The following is a 20,588-nucleotide window of genomic DNA, read 5'->3' as shown; positions in this document are numbered from 1 at the left end:
GAACCCTTTGAAAAACCCTGTTGGGTTACAAATCAAAGGGACAATCCTTTTGGGTTCCATGTAGAACCAGTTCCACAGAGCCCGTTTGTAACCCTGCTCTGCTCTCTAACAGATTGTAAAGACAGATTGTAAACTCTCTCTCTCTCTCTCTCTCTCTCTCTCTCTCTCTCTCGCTCTCTCGCTCTCTCTCGCTCTCTCTCTCTCTTTCTCTCTCTTTCTCTCTCTCTCTTTCTCTGCATAACTGAGACATGAGATAGAGCCTGGCCAGGCCCGCTGAGCAGCTGCACACAGAATAAAAAACAGCAGAGAAAAGCTTTCACAAAATATCTGCTCTTTTACAAAATCCCATCTGGAGTCTGAATATTTATATATATTTTTTCACAGAGATTTTCAGCAGCAAAACATGGATAGCGTAAATCATAGACTGTCTTTGTCTTTGTTAATAATGGTTATAATCAGAACGTCATGTTGATAAAAGTACAATTGTAGCTGTGTAAATGTTGTTTCTGTGTTTCACACTCTGGCAGCCACTCTGTGAAGCACTGTGAAGGAAGGTCAGGGGCCTTTTCCTGCTGTGTTTCACACTCTGGCAGCCACTCTGTGAAGCCCTGTGAAGGACGGTCAGGGGCGTGTTGTTGCTGTGTTTCACACTCTGGCAGCCCCTCTGTGAAGCCCTGTGAAGGAAGGTCAGGGGCCTGTTGTTGCTGTGTTTCACACTCTGGCAGCCACTCTGTGAAGCCCTGTGAAGGACGGTCAGGGGCCTGTTGTTGCTGTGTTTCACACTCTGGCAGCCCCTCTGTGAAGCCCTGTGAAGGACGGTCAGGGGCGTGTTGTTGCTGTGTTTCACACTCTGGCAGCCACTCTGTGAAGCCCTGTGAAGGACGGTCAGGGGCCTGTTGTTGCTGTGTTTCACACTCTGGCAGCCCCTCTGTGAAGCCCTGTGAAGGACGGTCAGGGGCGTGTTGTTGCTGTGTTTCACACTCTGGCAGCCACTCTGTGAAGCCCTGTGAAGGACGGTCAGGGGCCTGTTGTTGCTGTGTTTCACACTCTGGCAGCCCCTCTGTGAAGCCCTGTGAAGGACGGTCAGGGGCGTGTTGTTGCTGTGTTTCACACTCTGGCAGCCCCTCTGTGAAGCCCTGTGAAGGAAGGTCAGGGGCCTGTTGTCGCTGTGTTTCACACTCTGGCAGCCACTCTGTGAAGCCCTGTGAAGGACGGTCAGGGGCCTGTTGTTGCTGTGTTTCACACTCTGGCAGCCCCTCTGTGAAGCCCTGTGAAGGAAGGTCAGGGGCCTGTTGTCGCTGTGTTTCACACTCTGGCAGCCACTCTGTGAAGCCCTGTGAAGGACGGTCAGGGGCGTGTTGTTGTCTTCAGACAGAGATAAGAGGAGGATAATATTGAGTTTGAGACAACAAGGAGATGACTTAGCAGAAAGCTACTAACTATCTACGAGTCTCCTAAATGGCACCCTATTCCCTTTGTAGTGCACTACTTTTGACTAGAGCCCTATGAGTCTAGAGGTTGCCATTTTGGACGAACCCTATGTTAGTGAAAACACAGACATATAGATACACTGGCTCCTCATGAAACGTTCTGCAAGGTTGTTTATCGGGCCTGCCGTTACTGCCCTTGGAGTACAAGGTCGGAAAACTACAAGGTTAAGTCTGTGGAAGAAAAGTGGTCAGAGAAAGTACTGTTTAGTATGGTAGGTTAATAATTACATATCTATACTGTAGTATAGACTGTGTGTTTCCTGTTTCCCAAAAGAATAATCATTTCCCTTAAAGAGAGGAGATTTGAAACTCAGAGTCATTCATATAGTTGTATTATATTTACTGAGTCATTCATATAGTTGTATTATATTTACTGAGTCATTCAATTAAAACTTTTTTTGAGGGTGAGGCTGTCAGACTGTTTTCTGGCCTTAGTGAGCAGTCCCATTCTCTAACCAACCAATCCTCACTGAGCAGTCCCATTCTCTAACCAACCAATCCTCACTGAGCAGTCCCATTCTCTAACCAACAAATCCTCACTGAGCAGTCCCATTCTCTAACCAACCAATCCTCACTGAGCAGTCCCATTCTCTAACCAACCAATCCTCACTGAGCAGTCCCATTCTCTAACCAACCAATCCTCACTGAGCAGTCCCATTCTCTAACCAACCAATCCTCACTGAGCAGTCCCATTCTCTAACCAACCAATCCTCACTGAGCAGTCCCATTCTCTAACCAACCAATCCTCACTGAGCAGTCCCATTCTCTAACCAACCAATCCTCACTGAGCAGTCCCATTCTCTAACCAACCAATCCTCACTGAGCAGTCCCATTCTCTAACCAACCAATCCTCACTGAGCAGTCCCATTCTCTAACCAACCAATCCTCACTGAGCAGTCCCATTCTCTAACCAACCAATCCTCACTGAGCAGTCCCATTCTCTAACTAACTAATCCTCACTGAGCAGTCCCATTCTCTAACCAACCAATCCTCACTGAGCAGTCCCATTCTCTAACCAACCAATCCTCACTGAGCAGTCCCATTCTCTAACTAACTAATCCTCACTGAGCAGTCCCATTCTCTAACCAACCAATCCTCACTGAGCAGTCCCATTCTCTAACCAACCAATCCTCACTGAGCAGTCCCATTCTCTAACTAACTAATCCTCACTGAGCAGTCCCATTCTCTAACTAACTAATCCTCACTGAGCAGTCCCATTCTCTAACTAACTAATCCTCACTGAGCAGTCCCATTCTCTAACTAACTAATCCTCACTGAGCAGTCCCATTCTCTAACCAACTAATCCTCACTGAGCAGTCCGATTCTCTAACTAACTAATCCTCACCGAGCAGTCCCATTCTCTAACCATCTAATCCTCACTGAGCAGTCCCATTCTCTAACCAACTAATCCTCACTGAGCAGTCCCATTCTCTAACTAACTAATCCTCACTGAGCAGTCCCATTCTCTAACCAACTAATCCTCACTGAGCAGTCCCATTCTCTAACTAACTAATCCTCACTGAGCAGTCCCATTCTCTAACCAACCAATTCTCACTGAGCAGTCCCGTTCTCTAACCAGCCAATCCTCACTGAGCAGTCCCATTCTCTAACCAACCAATCCTCACTGAGCAGTCCCATTCTATAACCAACCAATCCTCACTGAGCAGTCCCATTCTCTAACCATCTAATCCTCACTGAGCAGTCCCATTCTCTAACCAACCAATCCTCACTGAGCAGTCCCATTCTCTAACCAACCAATCCTCACTGAGCAGTCCCATTCTCTAACCAACCAATCCTCACTGAGCAGTCCCATTCTCTAACTAACTAATCCTCACTGAGCAGTCCCATTCTCTAACCAACCAATCCTCACTGAGCAGTCCCATTCTCTAACCAACCAATCCTCACTGAGCAGTCCCATTCTCTAACTAACTAATCCTCACTGAGCAGTCCCATTCTCTAACTAACTAATCCTCACTGAGCAGTCCCATTCTCTAACTAACTAATCCTCACTGAGCAGTCCCATTCTCTAACTAACTAATCCTCACTGAGCAGTCCCATTCTCTAACCAACTAATCCTCACTGAGCAGTCCGATTCTCTAACTAACTAATCCTCACCGAGCAGTCCCATTCTCTAACCATCTAATCCTCACTGAGCAGTCCCATTCTCTAACCAACTAATCCTCACTGAGCAGTCCCATTCTCTAACTAACTAATCCTCACTGAGCAGTCCCATTCTCTAACCAACCAATCCTCACTGAGCAGTCCCATTCTCTAACCAACCAATCCTCACTGAGCAGTCCCATTCTCTAACCATCTAATCCTCACTGAGCAGTCCCATTCTCTAACTAACTAATCCTCACTGAGCAGTCCCATTCTCTAACCAACCAATCCTCACTGAGCAGTCCCATTCTCTAACCAACCAATCCTCACTGAGCAGTCCCATTCTCTAACTAACTAATCCTCACTGAGCAGTCCCATTCTCTAACCAACCAATCCTCACTGAGCAGTCCCATTCTCTAACCAACCAATCCTCACTGAGCAGCCCCATTCTCTAACCAACCAATCCTCACTGAGCAGTCCCATTCTCTAACCAACCAATCCTCACTGAGCAGTCCCATTCTCTAACCATCTAATCCTCACTGAGCAGTCCCATTCTCTAACCAACCAATCCTCACTGAGCAGTCCCATTCTCTAACCAACCAATTCTCACTGAGCAGTCCCATTCTCTAACCATCTAATCCTCACTGAGCAGTCCCATTCTCTAACCAACCAATCCTCACTGAGCAGTCCCATTCTCTAACCAACTAATCCTCACTGAGCAGTCCCATTCTATAACCAGCCAATCCTCACTGAGCAGTCCCATTCTCTAACTAACTAATCCTCACTGAGCAGTCCCATTCTCTAACTAACTAATCCTCACTGAGCAGTCGCATTCTCTAACCAACTAATCCTCACTGAGCAGTCCGATTCTCTAACTAACTAATCCTCACTGAGCAGTCCCATTCTCTAACCAACTAATCCTCACTGAGCAGTCCCATTCTCTAACTAACTAATCCTCACTGAGCAGTCCCATTCTCTAACCAACCAATCCTCACTGAGCAGTCCCATTCTCTAACCAACCAATCCTCACTGAGCAGTCCCATTCTCTAACCATCTAATCCTCACTGAGCAGTCCCATTCTCTAACTAACTAATCCTCACTGAGCAGTCCCATTCTCTAACCAACCAATCCTCACTGAGCAGTCCCATTCTCTAACCAACCAATCCTCACTGAGCAGTCCCATTCTCTAACTAACTAATCCTCACTGAGCAGTCCCATTCTCTAACCAACCAATCCTCACTGAGCAGTCCCATTCTCTAACCAACCAATCCTCACTGAGCAGCCCCATTCTCTAACCAACCAATCCTCACTGAGCAGTCCCATTCTCTAACCAACCAATCCTCACTGAGCAGTCCCATTCTCTAACCATCTAATCCTCACTGAGCAGTCCCATTCTCTAACCAACCAATCCTCACTGAGCAGTCCCATTCTCTAACCAACCAATTCTCACTGAGCAGTCCCATTCTCTAACCATCTAATCCTCACTGAGCAGTCCCATTCTCTAACCAACCAATCCTCACTGAGCAGTCCCATTCTCTAACCAACTAATCCTCACTGAGCAGTCCCATTCTATAACCAGCCAATCCTCACTGAGCAGTCCCATTCTCTAACTAACTAATCCTCACTGAGCAGTCCCATTCTCTAACTAACTAATCCTCACTGAGCAGTCGCATTCTCTAACCAACTAATCCTCACTGAGCAGTCCGATTCTCTAACTAACTAATCCTCACTGAGCAGTCCCATTCTCTAACCATCTAATCCTCACTGAGCAGTCCCATTCTCTAACCAACTAATCCTCACTGAGCAGTCCCATTCTCTAACTAACTAATCCTCACTGAGCAGTCCCATTCTCTAACCAACCAATCCTCACTGAGCAGTCCCATTCTCTAACCATCTAATCCTCACTGAGCAGTCCCATTCTCTAACCATCTAATCCTCACTGAGCAGTCCCATTCTCTAACTAACTAATCCTCACTGAGCAGTCCCATTCTCTAACCAACCAATCCTCACTGAGCAGTCCCATTCTCTAACCAACCAATCCTCACTGAGCAGTCCCATTCTCTAACTAACTAATCCTCACTGAGCAGTCCCATTCTCTAACCAACCAATCCTCACTGAGCAGTCCCATTCTCTAACCAACCAATCCTCACTGAGCAGCCCCATTCTCTAACCAACCAATCCTCACTGAGCAGTCCCATTCTCTAACCAACCAATCCTCACTGAGCAGTCCCATTCTCTAACCATCTAATCCTCACTGAGCAGTCCCATTCTCTAACCAACCAATCCTCACTGAGCAGTCCCATTCTCTAACCAACCAATTCTCACTGAGCAGTCCCATTCTCTAACCATCTAATCCTCACTGAGCAGTCCCATTCTCTAACCAACCAATCCTCACTGAGCAGTCCCATTCTCTAACAAACTAATCCTCACTGAGCAGTCCCATTCTCTAACCAACTAATCCTCACTGAGCAGTCCCATTCTCTAACCAACCAATCCTCATTGAGCAGTCCCATTCTCTAACCAACCAATCCTCACTGAGCAGTCCCATTCTCTAACTAACTAATCCTCACTGAGCAGTCCCATTCTCTAACCAACGAATCCTCACTGAGCAGTCCCATTCTCTAACCATCTAATCCTCACTGAGCAGTCCCATTCTCTAACTAACCAATCCTCACTGAGCAGTCCCATTCTCTAACCATCTAATCCTCACTGAGCAGTCCCATTCTCTAACTAACCAATCCTCACTGAGCAGTCCCATTCTCTAACCAAACAATCCTCACTGAGCAGTCCCATTCTCTAACCAAACAATCCTCACTGAGCAGTCCCATTCTCTAACCAAACAATCCTCACTGAGCAGTCCCATTCTCTAACCAAACAATCCTCACTGAGCAGTCCCATTCTCTAACCAAACAATCCTCACTGAGCAGTCCCATTCTCTAACTAACTAATCCTCACTGAGCAGTCCCATTCTCTAACCATCTAATCCTCACTGAGCAGTCCCATTCTCTAACCATCTAATCCTCACTGAGCAGTCCCATTCTCTAACTAACCAATCCTCACTGAGGAGTCCCATTCTCTAACCAAACAATCCTCACTGAGCAGTCCCATTCTCTAACCAAACAATCCTCACTGAGCAGTCCCATTCTCTAACCAACCAATCCTCACTGAGCAGTCCCTTTCTCTAATCAGCCAATTCTCACTGAGCAGTCCCATTCTCTAACTAACCAATCCTCACTGAGCAGTCCCATTCTCTAACCATCTAATCCTCACTGAGCAGTCCCATTCTCTAACCAACCAATCCTCACTGAGCAGTCAGATTCTCTAACCAAACAATCCTCACTGAGCAGTCCCATTCTCTAACCAACTAATCCTCACTGAGCAGTCCCATTCTCTAACCATCTAATCCTCACTGAGCAGTCCCATTCTCTAACCAACCAATCCTCACTGAGCAGTCCCATTCTCTAACTAACCAATCCTCACTGAGCAGTCCCATTCTATAACCAGCCAATCCTCACTGAGCAGTCCCATTCTCTAACCAACCAATCCTCACTGAGCAGTCCCATTCTCTAACTAACTAATCCTCACTGAGCAGTCCCATTCTATAACCAACTAATCCTCACTGAGCAGTCCCATTCTATAACCAACCAATCCTCACTGAGCAGTCCCATTCTCTAACTAACTAATCCTCACTGAGCAGTCCCATTCTATAACCAACTAATTCTCACTGAGCAGTCCCATTCTCTAACTAACTAATCCTCACTGAGCAGTCCCATTTTCTAACCAACTAATCCTCACTGAGCAGTCCCATTCTATAACCAACTAATCCTCACTGAGCAGTCCCATTCTCTAACTAACTAATCCTCACTGAGCAGTCCCATTCTCTAACAAACTAATCCTCACTGAGCAGTCCCATTCTATAACCAACTAATCCTCACTGAGCAGTCCCATTCTCTAACTAACTAATCCTCACTGAGCAGTCCCATTCTCTAACTAACTAATCCTCACTGAGCAGTCCCATTCTCTAACTAACTAATCCTCACTGAGCAGTCCCATTCTATAACCAACCAATCCTCACTGAGCAGTCCCATTCTCTAACCAACCAATTCTCACTGAGCAGTCCCATTCTCTAACCAACCAATCCTCACTGAGCAGTCCCATTCTCTAACCAACTAATCCTCACTGAGCAGTCCCATTCTCTAACCAACCAATCCTCACTGAGCAGTCCCATTCTCTAACCATCTAATCCTCACTGAGCAGTCCCATTCTCTAACCAGCCAATCCTCACTGAGCAGTCCCATTCTCTAACTAACTAATCCTCACTGAGCAGTCCCATTCTCTAACCAACCAATTCTCACTGAGCAGTCCCGTTCTCTAACCAGCCAATCCTCACTGAGCAGTCCCATTCTCTAACCAACATATCCTCACTGAGCAGTCCCATTCTATAACCAACCAATCCTCACTGAGCAGTCCCATTCTCTAACCATCTAATCCTCACTGAGCAGTCCCATTCTCTAACTAACTAATCCTCACTGAGCAGTCCCATTCTCTAACCAACCAATTCTCACTGAGCAGTCCCATTCTCTAACCAACCAATTCTCACTGAGCAGTCCCATTCTCTAACCAACCAATTCTCACTGAGCAGTCCCATTCTCTAACCATCTAATCCTCACTGAGCAGTCCCATTCTCTAACTAACTAATCCTCACTGAGCAGTCCCATTCTCTAACCAACCAATTCTCACTGAGCAGTCCCATTCTCTAACCAACCAATCCTCACTGAGCAGTCCCATTCTATAACCAACCAATCCTCACTGAGCAGTCCCATTCTCTAACCATCTAATCCTCACTGAGCAGTCCCATTCTCTAACTAACCAATCATCACTGAGCAGTCCCATTCTATAACCAGCCAATCCTCACTGAGCAGTCCCATTCTCTAACCAACCAATCCTCACTGAGCAGTCCCATTCTCTAACTAACTAATCCTCACTGAGCAGTCCCATTCTATAACCAACTAATCCTCACTGAGCAGTCCCATTCTATAACCAACCAATCCTCACTGAGCAGTCCCATTCTCTAACTAACTAATCCTCACTGAGCAGTCCCATTCTATAACCAACTAATCCTCACTGAGCAGTCCCATTCTCTAACTAACTAATCCTCACTGAGCAGTCCCATTTTCTAACCAACTAATCCTCACTGAGCAGTCCCATTCTATAACCAACTAATCCTCACTGAGCAGTCCCATTCTCTAACTAACTAATCCTCACTGAGCAGTCCCATTCTCTAACCATCTAATCCTCACTGAGCAGTCCCATTCTCTAACCAACTAATCCTCACTGAGCAGTCCCATTCTCTAACTAACTAATCCTCACTGAGCAGTCCCATTCTCTAACCAACCAATCCTCACTGAGCAGTCCCATTCTCTAACCAACCAATCCTCACTGAGCAGTCCCATTCTCTAACCATCTAATCCTCACTGAGCAGTCCCATTCTCTAACTAACTAATCCTCACTGAGCAGTCCCATTCTCTAACCAACCAATCTTCACTGAGCAGTCCCATTCTCTAACCAACCAATCCTCACTGAGCAGTCCCATTCTCTAACTAACTAATCCTCACTGAGCAGTCCCATTCTCTAACCAACCAATCCTCACTGAGCAGTCCCATTCTCTAACCAACCAATCCTCACTGAGCAGCCCCATTCTCTAACCAACCAATCCTCACTGAGCAGTCCCATTCTCTAACCAACCAATCCTCACTGAGCAGTCCCATTCTCTAACCATCTAATCCTCACTGAGCAGTCCCATTCTCTAACCAACCAATCCTCACTGAGCAGTCCCATTCTCTAACCAACCAATTCTCACTGAGCAGTCCCATTCTCTAACCATCTAATCCTCACTGAGCAGTCCCATTCTCTAACCAACCAATCCTCACTGAGCAGTCCCATTCTCTAACCAACTAATCCTCACTGAGCAGTCCCATTCTATAACCAGCCAATCCTCACTGAGCAGTCCCATTCTCTAACTAACTAATCCTCACTGAGCAGTCCCATTCTCTAACTAACTAATCCTCACTGAGCAGTCCCATTCTCTAACCAACTAATCCTCACTGAGCAGTCCGATTCTCTAACTAACTAATCCTCACTGAGCAGTCCCATTCTCTAACCATCTAATCCTCACTGAGCAGTCCCATTCTCTAACCAACTAATCCTCACTGAGCAGTCCCATTCTCTAACTAACTAATCCTCACTGAGCAGTCCCATTCTCTAACCAACCAATCCTCACTGAGCAGTCCCATTCTCTAACCAACCAATCCTCACTGAGCAGTCCCATTCTCTAACAATCTAATCCTCACTGAGCAGTCCCATTCTCTAACTAACTAATCCTCACTGAGCAGTCCCATTCTCTAACCAACCAATCCTCACTGAGCAGTCCCATTCTCTAACCAACCAATCCTCACTGAGCAGTCCCATTCTCTAACTAACTAATCCTCACTGAGCAGTCCCATTCTCTAACCAACCAATCCTCACTGAGCAGTCCCATTCTCTAACCAACCAATCCTCACTGAGCAGCCCCATTCTCTAACCAACCAATCCTCACTGAGCAGTCCCATTCTCTAACCAACCAATCCTCACTGAGCAGTCCCATTCTCTAACCATCTAATCCTCACTGAGCAGTCCCATTCTCTAACCAACCAATCCTCACTGAGCAGTCCCATTCTCTAACCAACCAATTCTCACTGAGCAGTCCCATTCTCTAACCATCTAATCCTCACTGAGCAGTCCCATTCTCTAACCAACCAATCCTCACTGAGCAGTCCCATTCTCTAACCAACTAATCCTCACTGAGCAGTCCCATTCTCTAACCAACTAATCCTCACTGAGCAGTCCCATTCTCTAACCAACCAATCCTCACTGAGCAGTCCCATTCTCTAACCAACCAATCCTCACTGAGCAGTCCCATTCTCTAACTAACTAATCCTCACTGAGCAGTCCCATTCTCTAACCAACGAATCCTCACTGAGCAGTCCCATTCTCTAACCATCTAATCCTCACTGAGCAGTCCCATTCTCTAACTAACCAATCCTCACTGAGCAGTCCCATTCTCTAACCATCTAATCCTCACTGAGCAGTCCCATTCTCTAACTAACCAATCCTCACTGAGCAGTCCCATTCTCTAACCAAACAATCCTCACTGAGCAGTCCCATTCTCTAACCAAACAATCCTCACTGAGCAGTCCCATTCTCTAACCAAACAATCCTCACTGAGCAGTCCCATTCTCTAACCAAACAATCCTCACTGAGCAGTCCCATTCTCTAACCAAACAATCCTCACTGAGCAGTCCCATTCTCTAACTAACTAATCCTCACTGAGCAGTCCCATTCTCTAACCATCTAATCCTCACTGAGCAGTCCCATTCTCTAACCATCTAATCCTCACTGAGCAGTCCCATTCTCTAACTAACCAATCCTCACTGAGGAGTCCCATTCTCTAACCAAACAATCCTCACTGAGCAGTCCCATTCTCTAACCAAACAATCCTCACTGAGCAGTCCCATTCTCTAACCAACCAATCCTCACTGAGCAGTCCCTTTCTCTAATCAGCCAATTCTCACTGAGCAGTCCCATTCTCTAACTAACCAATCCTCACTGAGCAGTCCCATTCTCTAACCATCTAATCCTCACTGAGCAGTCCCATTCTCTAACCAACCAATCCTCACTGAGCAGTCAGATTCTCTAACCAAACAATCCTCACTGAGCAGTCCCATTCTCTAACCAACTAATCCTCACTGAGCAGTCCCATTCTCTAACCATCTAATCCTCACTGAGCAGTCCCATTCTCTAACCAACCAATCCTCACTGAGCAGTCCCATTCTCTAACTAACCAATCCTCACTGAGCAGTCCCATTCTCTAACCAACCAATCCTCACTGAGCAGTCCCATTCTCTAACCAACCAATCCTCACTGAGCAGTCCCATTCTCTAACTAACTAATCCTCACTGAGCAGTCCCATTCTATAACCAACTAATCCTCACTGAGCAGTCCCATTCTATAACCAACCAATCCTCACTGAGCAGTCCCATTCTCTAACTAACTAATCCTCACTGAGCAGTCCCATTCTATAACCAACTAATTCTCACTGAGCAGTCCCATTCTCTAACTAACTAATCCTCACTGAGCAGTCCCATTTTCTAACCAACTAATCCTCACTGAGCAGTCCCATTCTATAACCAACTAATCCTCACTGAGCAGTCCCATTCTCTAACTAACTAATCCTCACTGAGCAGTCCCATTCTATAACCAACTAATCCTCACTGAGCAGTCCCATTCTCTAACTAACTAATCCTCACTGAGCAGTCCCATTCTATAACTAACTAATCCTCACTGAGCAGTCCCATTCTCTAACTAACTAATCCTCACTGAGCAGTCCCATTCTATAACCAACCAATCCTCACTGAGCAGTCCCATTCTCTGACCAACCAATTCTCACTGAGCAGTCCCATTCTCTAACCAACCAATCCTCACTGAGCAGTCCCATTCTCTAACCAACTAATCCTCACTGAGCAGTCCCATTCTCTAACCAACCAATCCTCACTGAGCAGTCCCATTCTCTAACCATCTAATCCTCACTGAGCAGTCCCATTCTCTAACCAGCCAATCCTCACTGAGCAGTCCCATTCTCTAACTAACTAATCCTCACTGAGCAGTCCCATTCTCTAACCAACCAATTCTCACTGAGCAGTCCCGTTCTCTAACCAGCCAATCCTCACTGAGCAGTCCCATTCTCTAACCAACCAATCCTCACTGAGCAGTCCCATTCTATAACCAACCAATCCTCACTGAGCAGTCCCATTCTCTAACCATCTAATCCTCACTGAGCAGTCCCATTCTCTAACTAACTAATCCTCACTGAGCAGTCCCATTCTCTAACCAACCAATTCTCACTGAGCAGTCCCATTCTCTAACCAACCAATTCTCACTGAGCAGTCCCATTCTCTAACCAACCAATTCTCACTGAGCAGTCCCATTCTCTAACCATCTAATCCTCACTGAGCAGTCCCATTCTCTAACTAACTAATCCTCACTGAGCAGTCCCATTCTCTAACCAACCAATTCTCACTGAGCAGTCCCATTCTCTAACCAACCAATCCTCACTGAGCAGTCCCATTCTATAACCAACCAATCCTCACTGAGCAGTCCCATTCTCTAACCATCTAATCCTCACTGAGCAGTCCCATTCTCTAACTAACCAATCATCACTGAGCAGTCCCATTCTATAACCAGCCAATCCTCACTGAGCAGTCCCATTCTCTAACCAACCAATCCTCACTGAGCAGTCCCATTCTCTAACTAACTAATCCTCACTGAGCAGTCCGATTCTATAACCAACTAATCCTCACTGAGCAGTCCCATTCTATAACCAACCAATCCTCACTGAGCAGTCCCATTCTCTAACTAACTAATCCTCACTGAGCAGTCCCATTCTATAACCAACTAATCCTCACTGAGCAGTCCCATTCTCTAACTAACTAATCCTCACTGAGCAGTCCCATTTTCTAACCAACTAATCCTCACTGAGCAGTCCCATTCTATAACCAACTAATCCTCACTGAGCAGTCCCATTCTCTAACTAACTAATCCTCACTGAGCAGTCCCATTCTCTAACCAACTAATCCTCACTGAGCAGTCCCATTCTATAACCAACTAATCCTCACTGAGCAGTCCCATTCTCTAACTAACTAATCCTCACTGAGCAGTCCCATTCTATAACTAACTAATCCTCACTGAGCAGTCCCATTCTCTAACTAACTAATCCTCACTGAGCAGTCCCATTCTATAACCAACCAATCCTCACTGAGCAGTCCCATTCTCTAACCAACCAATTCTCACTGAGCAGTCCCATTCTCTAACCAACCAATCCTCACTGAGCAGTCCCATTCTCTAACCAACTAATCCTCACTGAGCAGTCCCATTCTCTAACCAGCCAATCCTCACTGAGCAGTCCCATTCTCTAACTAACTAATCCTCACTGAGCAGTCCCATTCTCTAACCAACCAATTCTCACTGAGCAGTCCCGTTCTCTAACCAGCCAATCCTCACTGAGCAGTCCCATTCTCTAACCAACCAATCCTCACTGAGCAGTCCCATTCTATAACCAACCAATCCTCACTGAGCAGTCCCATTCTCTAACCATCTAATCCTCACTGAGCAGTCCCATTCTCTAACTAACTAATCCTCACTGAGCAGTCCCATTCTCTAACCAACCAATTCTCACTGAGCAGTCCCATTCTCTAACCAACCAATTCTCACTGAGCAGTCCCATTCTCTAACCAACCAATTCTCACTGAGCAGTCCCATTCTCTAACCATCTAATCCTCACTGAGCAGTCCCATTCTCTAACTAACTAATCCTCACTGAGCAGTCCCATTCTCTAACCAACCAATTCTCACTGAGCAGTCCCATTCTCTAACCAACCAATCCTCACTGAGCAGTCCCATTCTATAACCAACTAATCCTCACTGAGCAGTCCCATTCTCTAACCATCTAATCCTCACTGAGCAGTCCCATTCTCTAACTAACTAATCCTCACTGAGCAGTCCCATTCTCTAACCAACCAATTCTCACTGAGCAGTCCCATTCTCTAACCAACCAATTCTCACTGAGCAGTCCCATTCTCTAACCAACCAATCCTCACTGAGCAGTCCCATTCTCTAACCATCTAATCCTCACTGAGCAGTCCCATTCTCTAACCAACCAATCCTCACTGAGCAGTCCCATTCTATAACCAACCAATCCTCACTGAGCAGTCCCATTCTCTAACCATCTAATCCTCACTGAGCAGTCCCATTCTCTAACTAACTAATCCTCACTGAGCAGTCCCATTCTCTAACCAACCAATTCTCACTGAGCAGTCCCATTCTCTAACCAACCAATTCTCACTGAGCTGTCCCATTCTCTAACCAACCAATTCTCACTGAGCAGTCCCATTCTCTAACCATCTAATCCTCACTGAGCAGTCCCATTCTCTAACTAACTAATCCTCACTGAGCAGTCCCATTCTCTAACCAACCAATTCTCACTGAGCAGTCCCATTCTCTAACCAACCAATCCTCACTGAGCAGTCCCATTCTATAACCAACAAATCCTCACTGAGCAGTCCCATTCTCTAACCATCTAATCCTCACTGAGCAGTCCCATTCTCTAACCAGCCAATCCTCATTGAGCAGTCCCATTCTCTAACCAGCCAATCCTCATTGAGCAGTCCCTTTCTCTAACCAGCCAATCCTAACTGAGCAGTCATTAATTAAGACATTATTAAGGAGACCCCTAACCAGCAAGCCAAACACAAAGACGTTAATTAAGGAGACCCATAACCTGCAAGCCAAATACAAAAACGTTAATTAAGGAAGACCCCTAACCTGCACGCCAAATACAAAAACGTTAATTAAGGAGACCCCTAACCTGCAAGCCAAATACAAAGACGTTAATTAAGGAGACCCCTAACCTGCAAGCCAAATACAAAAACGTTAATTAAGGAAGACCCCTAACCTGCACGCCAAATACAAAAACGTTAATTAAGGAGACCCCTAACCTGCACGCCAAATACAAAGACGTTAATTAAGGAGACCCCTAACCTGCAAGCCAAATACAAAAACGTTAATTAAGGAGACCCCTAACCTGCAAGCCAAACTAGTGGAAAGATGCTATTGCTGTGCTAACTAATGTGGGCTTGTAGCTCAGTTGAATGCTGTTGCTTTAAGAACTGTAAATGTGAAGTGCACGTGCACAGGTGTGTCAGTGTTACACAAGTTGTCGACAAGTTGCTAACATGTTGATCTGTCACTAAAATCAGTTATGATGCCCAGAACGTTTTGCCCATGACATATCCTGTTTCTATTGAATCCTTTCTCAATATATAGAAAATAACATTGAAACTCTACTACATATATGTATGTCCTTATTTGATTTTTCTGGCCTTAAATGGAACCTTTTTCTCTTCTCCTCCAGGTGCGTTCATCGTCTGCTGGACTCCAGGCCTCGTTCTCCTCCTCCTCGATGTGTTCTGTGCCAACTGTAACGTCCTGGACTTTGAGAAGTTCTTCCTGCTTCTGGCTGAGTTTAACTCCGCTATGAACCCCATCATCTACAGCTACCGGGACAAGGAGATGAGCGCCACATTCAAGCAGATCCTGTGCTGCCAGCGCCAGGAGAATGTCAACGGGACGACAGCCGAGGGCTCCGACCGCTCAGCCTCCTCTATCAATCACACCGTGCTGAGTGGAGGGAGACAAAACAATGATCACTCAGTGGTGTGAGAGGAGGAGAGGAGGACAGGAGAGGGACTGGGGCTGGAGACAGGAGGAGAGGAGAGGGACTGGGGTTGGAGAGGGGGAGAGGGAGAGGGACTGGGGCTGGAGACAGGAGACAGGAGGAGAGGAGAGGGACTGGGGCTGGAGACAGGAGGAGAGGAGAGGGACTGGGGCTGGAGAGGGGGAGAGGGAGAGGGACTGGGGTTGGAGACAGGAGGAGAGGAGAGGAGAGGGACTGGGGCTGGAGACAGGAGACAAGAGGAGAGGAGAGGGACTGGGGTTGGAGACAGGAGACAGGAGGAGAGGAGAGGGACTGGGGTTGGAGAGGGGGAGAGGGAGAGGGACTGGGGCTGGAGACAGGAGGAGAGGAGAGGGACTGGGGTTGGAGAGGGGGAGAGGGAGAGGGACTGGGGTTGGAGACAGGAGGAGAGGAGAGGGACTGGGGCTGGAGACAGGAGACAGGAGGAGAGGAGAGGGACTGGGGCTGGAGAGGGGGAGAGGAGAGGGACTGGGGCTGGAGAGGGGAAGAGGAGAGGGACTGGAGCTGGAGACAGGAGGAGAGGAGAGGGACTGTGGCTGGAGAAGGGGAGAAGGACTGTGACTGGAGAAGGGGAGAGGGACTGTGGCTGGAGAAGGGGAGAGGGACTGGAGCTGGAGAAGGGAGAGGGACTAGAGCTGGAGCTGGAGAGGGGAAGATGGACTGGGGCTGTAGCTGGAGAGGGGGAGAGGGACTTGGGATGGAGCTGGAGATATGAGGAGAAGAGAAAGGCTGGAACTGGAGATAGGAGGAGAGGAGAGGGACTTGGGCTGGACACAGGAGGTGAGGGACTTGGGGCTGGACTGGCGACAGGAGAGGACAGGAGATGGATTGGGACTGAAGCTGGACACAGGAGGAGAGGAGAGGGACTGGAGCTGGAGAGGGGGAGATGGACTGGGGCTGTAGCTGGAGAGGGGGAGAGGAGAGGGACTGGAGCTGGAGCTGGAGAGGGGGAGATGGACTGGGGCTGTAGCTGGAGAGGGGGAGAGGGACTTGGGATGGAGCTGGAGATATGAGGAGAAGAGAAAGGCTGGAACTGGAGATAGGAGGAGAGGAGAGGGACTTGGGCTGGACACAGGAGGTGAGGGACTTGGGGCTGGAACTGGCGACAGGAGGAGGGTAGAGGGACTGGGGCAGGAGCTAAGTGGGGCTGCAGCCAGGAGGGGCTGCAGTGTAGAGCCCATCCCAGGGGTGGCCAGGAGATGGGTGGGAGGAGGGGTGCAGGCAGGGACCAAGGAGGGGGGTTGGAGATGGACTACAGGTCTAACATTACTATAAAGACCAGGGGGATGGACTATAAGTCTAACATTACTATAAAGACCAGGGGATGGACTATAAGGTCTAATGTTACTATAAAGACCAGGGTGATGGACTATAAGGTCTAATGTTACTATAAAGACCAGGGTGATGGACTATAGGTCTAATGTTACTATAAAGACCAGGGTGACAGAATGCAGAAAAATAAGAAGCTAAGTCCGTCTTACTCTGAGGGTTGGAACCCGAGGGTAGAGGCATCGCAAGACTCTGATAGGCTGTTAGTTATTTGTTTTCTATTTTGTAAAAAAAATGGTTGTTGTTGTTGATGAACTATTTAAAGACTAATCTAATGAATATGTAAAGAACTGGCTAATGAATATGTAAAGAACTGGCTAATGAATATGTAAAGAACTGGCTAATGTATAACCCACCTCTTCCAATATATAACCTGCTCTCTATTTTCCCTCTCCTTCTTACTGAATGTCTTGCCTGACTTTGGTTTGTCTCAAAGGGCACCCTATTCCATATACAGTGCGCTACTTTTTGAACCAGTGCCCAGTGCCACCTAGTCCATTATATAGGGAATAGGGTGCCATTTTTGGACTCATCCGTAAAGAAAACTTGTGAACTTGAAAGATGAAGAGTCTGTCCAGTAAATATTTCCACTAATCTCATCCTCACAGTGGCACAGAAACAAACCGTCCTGATTTCTAACAGCTTTCACGCCAGTACTTATCATTATAAACACATTACCACGTCATCGTACGCTATCAAGACGTACTGAATAGCTTTTACCCAAGTATTTTAGTACTTAGTGTGATTACAACACTTAGATTCTCTGTTAGCGTATTCTGTTGTTGAGCCCCAGACCACAGTGGAGCACTCTCTCTTTCAAAAAAGTTTTAACATCACCAAGTAGGTTGTCTAATAAGATCTGGGTGTGTGTCCTAAATGGGCCCTGATCAAACTAGTGCCCTATAAATAGGGCACAGGGTTCCATTGGGGATGTAGCCCCTGTTCATCATTTTAACTTTCTGTTCCCAAGTATGTTGATCTATTGACAGAAAACTTGGGACCTGTTTTACCTATCTCAACCTAAAGTTTTGGCTGGATTCCACCCGTAGGATTACAGGCCCATGAATATCAAACACTAAAACACAAAGAATGTAGTTCCTAAGGAGAACCTGTTATAATCATTTTAACTTTAAATTGGCTTTAAGCCAAGTATGAATTCCAAGTATGACAGACCATTTGGAACCATTGATTTGACGGGTGGCGATCTGTCTTCTGCAATGGAACAGTTTGTATCAATTTGCGGGTCGGCAGTCAAGTTAAGATATTGAACCTTCACGAAGTAAAGTGTCCCCGGCCACGTCGTCGTGATGATGTATGTTGCATCACGTGAAGCTTTTTACATCATCATCCGGGGACGCTTGGCTTCTTGAAAGTCCAATGTCTTAACTTGACTGCCGACCCGCGACACATTTTGAAACTGGAACTGTGGACTAATGGAGAAAAAAAAAAATACAAAAATATATTTTTTTACTGAAATGTTTTCCTGTCTTTGTTCAGATAGCACATTTTTGACCAATCAGAAAGCATAAACATTCCAGACTTCAGGTACATACACTCTTGTCCTTGACGATGACCAAAGGAAATGCTTCTCAGTTAAATTGCCTACAGGTTTATCAACAGTTAAGGTCCCCTATAGATGGTTTTATGTGTCTATAGGTTTATTTATGTTATTGATCTGTTTGGGAAACTATAATGCAGCTAGATAACAAACATTTAATCAAGCAGCTTGTTGTTGTTGTTGTTGACCTAATAGTGTTACATGTAATGACAGATGTAAGAAAATAGTTGATAATGTCACACGTTACATCATGTCTGTAATGTGTGTCTGTCCTATAAGCATCTGCAATATGGACACGTCCCTGATCTTCATAACCCATACCTTCATCCTGAGTGTGTACGAGACCGCCCCTGTCTTCATAACCCATACCTTCATCCTGAGTGTGTACGAGACCGTCCCTGTCTTCATAACCCATACCTTCATTCTGAGTGTGTACGAGAACGCCCCTGTCTTCATAACCCATACCTTCATCCTGAGTGTGTACGAGACCGCCCCTGTCTTCATAACCCATACCTTCATCCTGAGTGTGTACGAGACATACACAGTTCAAAAGTTTGGGGTCACTTAGAAATGTCCTTGTTTTTTAAAGAAAAGCTAATTTTTTGTCCATTAAAATAACATCAAATTGATCAGAAATACAGTGTAGACATTGTTAATGTTGTAATTGACTATTGTAGCTGGAAACGGCAGATTATTTATGTAATATCTACATAGGTGTACAGAGGCCCATTATCAGCAACCATCACTCCTGGGATAATATAATAACATAATGATAATGGGCCTCTGTTCACCTATGTAGATATTCCATAATAACATCAGCCGTTTCCAGATACAATAGTAATTTACAACATTAACAATGTCTACACTGTATTTCTGATCAATTTGATGTTATTTTAATGGACAAAAGAATGTGCTTTCCTTTCAAAAACAAGGACATTTCTAAGTGACCCCCAAAACTTTTGAACAGCAGTGTACATACCCCAGAACCACCATTTGACTGTAGCCATTCTCAAAAAAAAAAGTGTTAGATATTTAAACAAACTAAAATATGAAGAACCATTCTATGTCTTTTCCTATATATATATATATATATATATATATATATATATACACACCATTGTACATACGTGTGTACGTATGAATGTTTGTATGTAAAATATATATTCAAAGTTAACGAAGAAAGGGAATGTTTTGTTGTTGGAAACAGAACCGTGTAAGATCCAACGCTCTGTTTCAATCTGGGATTTGTCTTCTTTTTGCATTTTACGTTGACGACTGTCACGATCGTGTGGCGGATTGACGGACCAAAACGCAGCATTTGGAAAATAAGCCATCTTCTTTTATTTTAAAGACGACGAAAAATAAACACGAAACACTTAATACAAACTAACAAAACAACAAACGATCGTGAAGCTAATAAACGTCGTGCACACACACAGGCTACAAACGTTCTGACATAGACAACTACTCACAACCAATGAAAGCCTATGGCTACCCTAAATAAGGCTCCCAATCAGAGACAACCGAAATCAGCTGTCTCTAATTGGGAACTCATTCAGGTAACCATAGACTCTCCTAGACAACTAAACATACATAGACAACGCTAGACACATGTACTCCACACAAACCCATATACTATACCCAACAACCCCTTTACCATAAAAAACACCCAAAACCAACAAAACACAAACATTCCCCATGTCACACCCTGACCTAACTAAAATAATAAAGAAAACAAAGAATACTAAGGCCAGGGCGTGACAACG

General features: G+C 45.8%; 1 protein-coding gene across 1 annotated transcript in view; it reads left to right on the top strand.

The window, feature by feature from the left end:
- LOC129869598 (lysophosphatidic acid receptor 1) overlaps positions 1-18,740 on the top strand; it is a 100,345-nt gene extending 81,605 nt beyond the window's left edge. Inside the window, exon 3 of the mRNA XM_055944142.1 lies at positions 15,594-18,740. Coding sequence (XP_055800117.1) covers positions 15,594-15,901 — 308 coding nt within the window. The 3' untranslated portion in view covers positions 15,902-18,740. The remainder of the gene's footprint in view (positions 1-15,593) is intronic.
- Positions 18,741-20,588: the final 1,848 nt, after the last annotated feature.

This window comes from Salvelinus fontinalis, chromosome 2, assembly GCF_029448725.1.
Source record: "Salvelinus fontinalis isolate EN_2023a chromosome 2, ASM2944872v1, whole genome shotgun sequence".
In the NCBI taxonomy this organism is placed as follows: domain Eukaryota; kingdom Metazoa; phylum Chordata; class Actinopteri; order Salmoniformes; family Salmonidae; genus Salvelinus; species Salvelinus fontinalis.
Note: the sequence above shows the minus strand (reverse complement) of the source record. Positions and strands in the feature narration are given on the sequence as shown.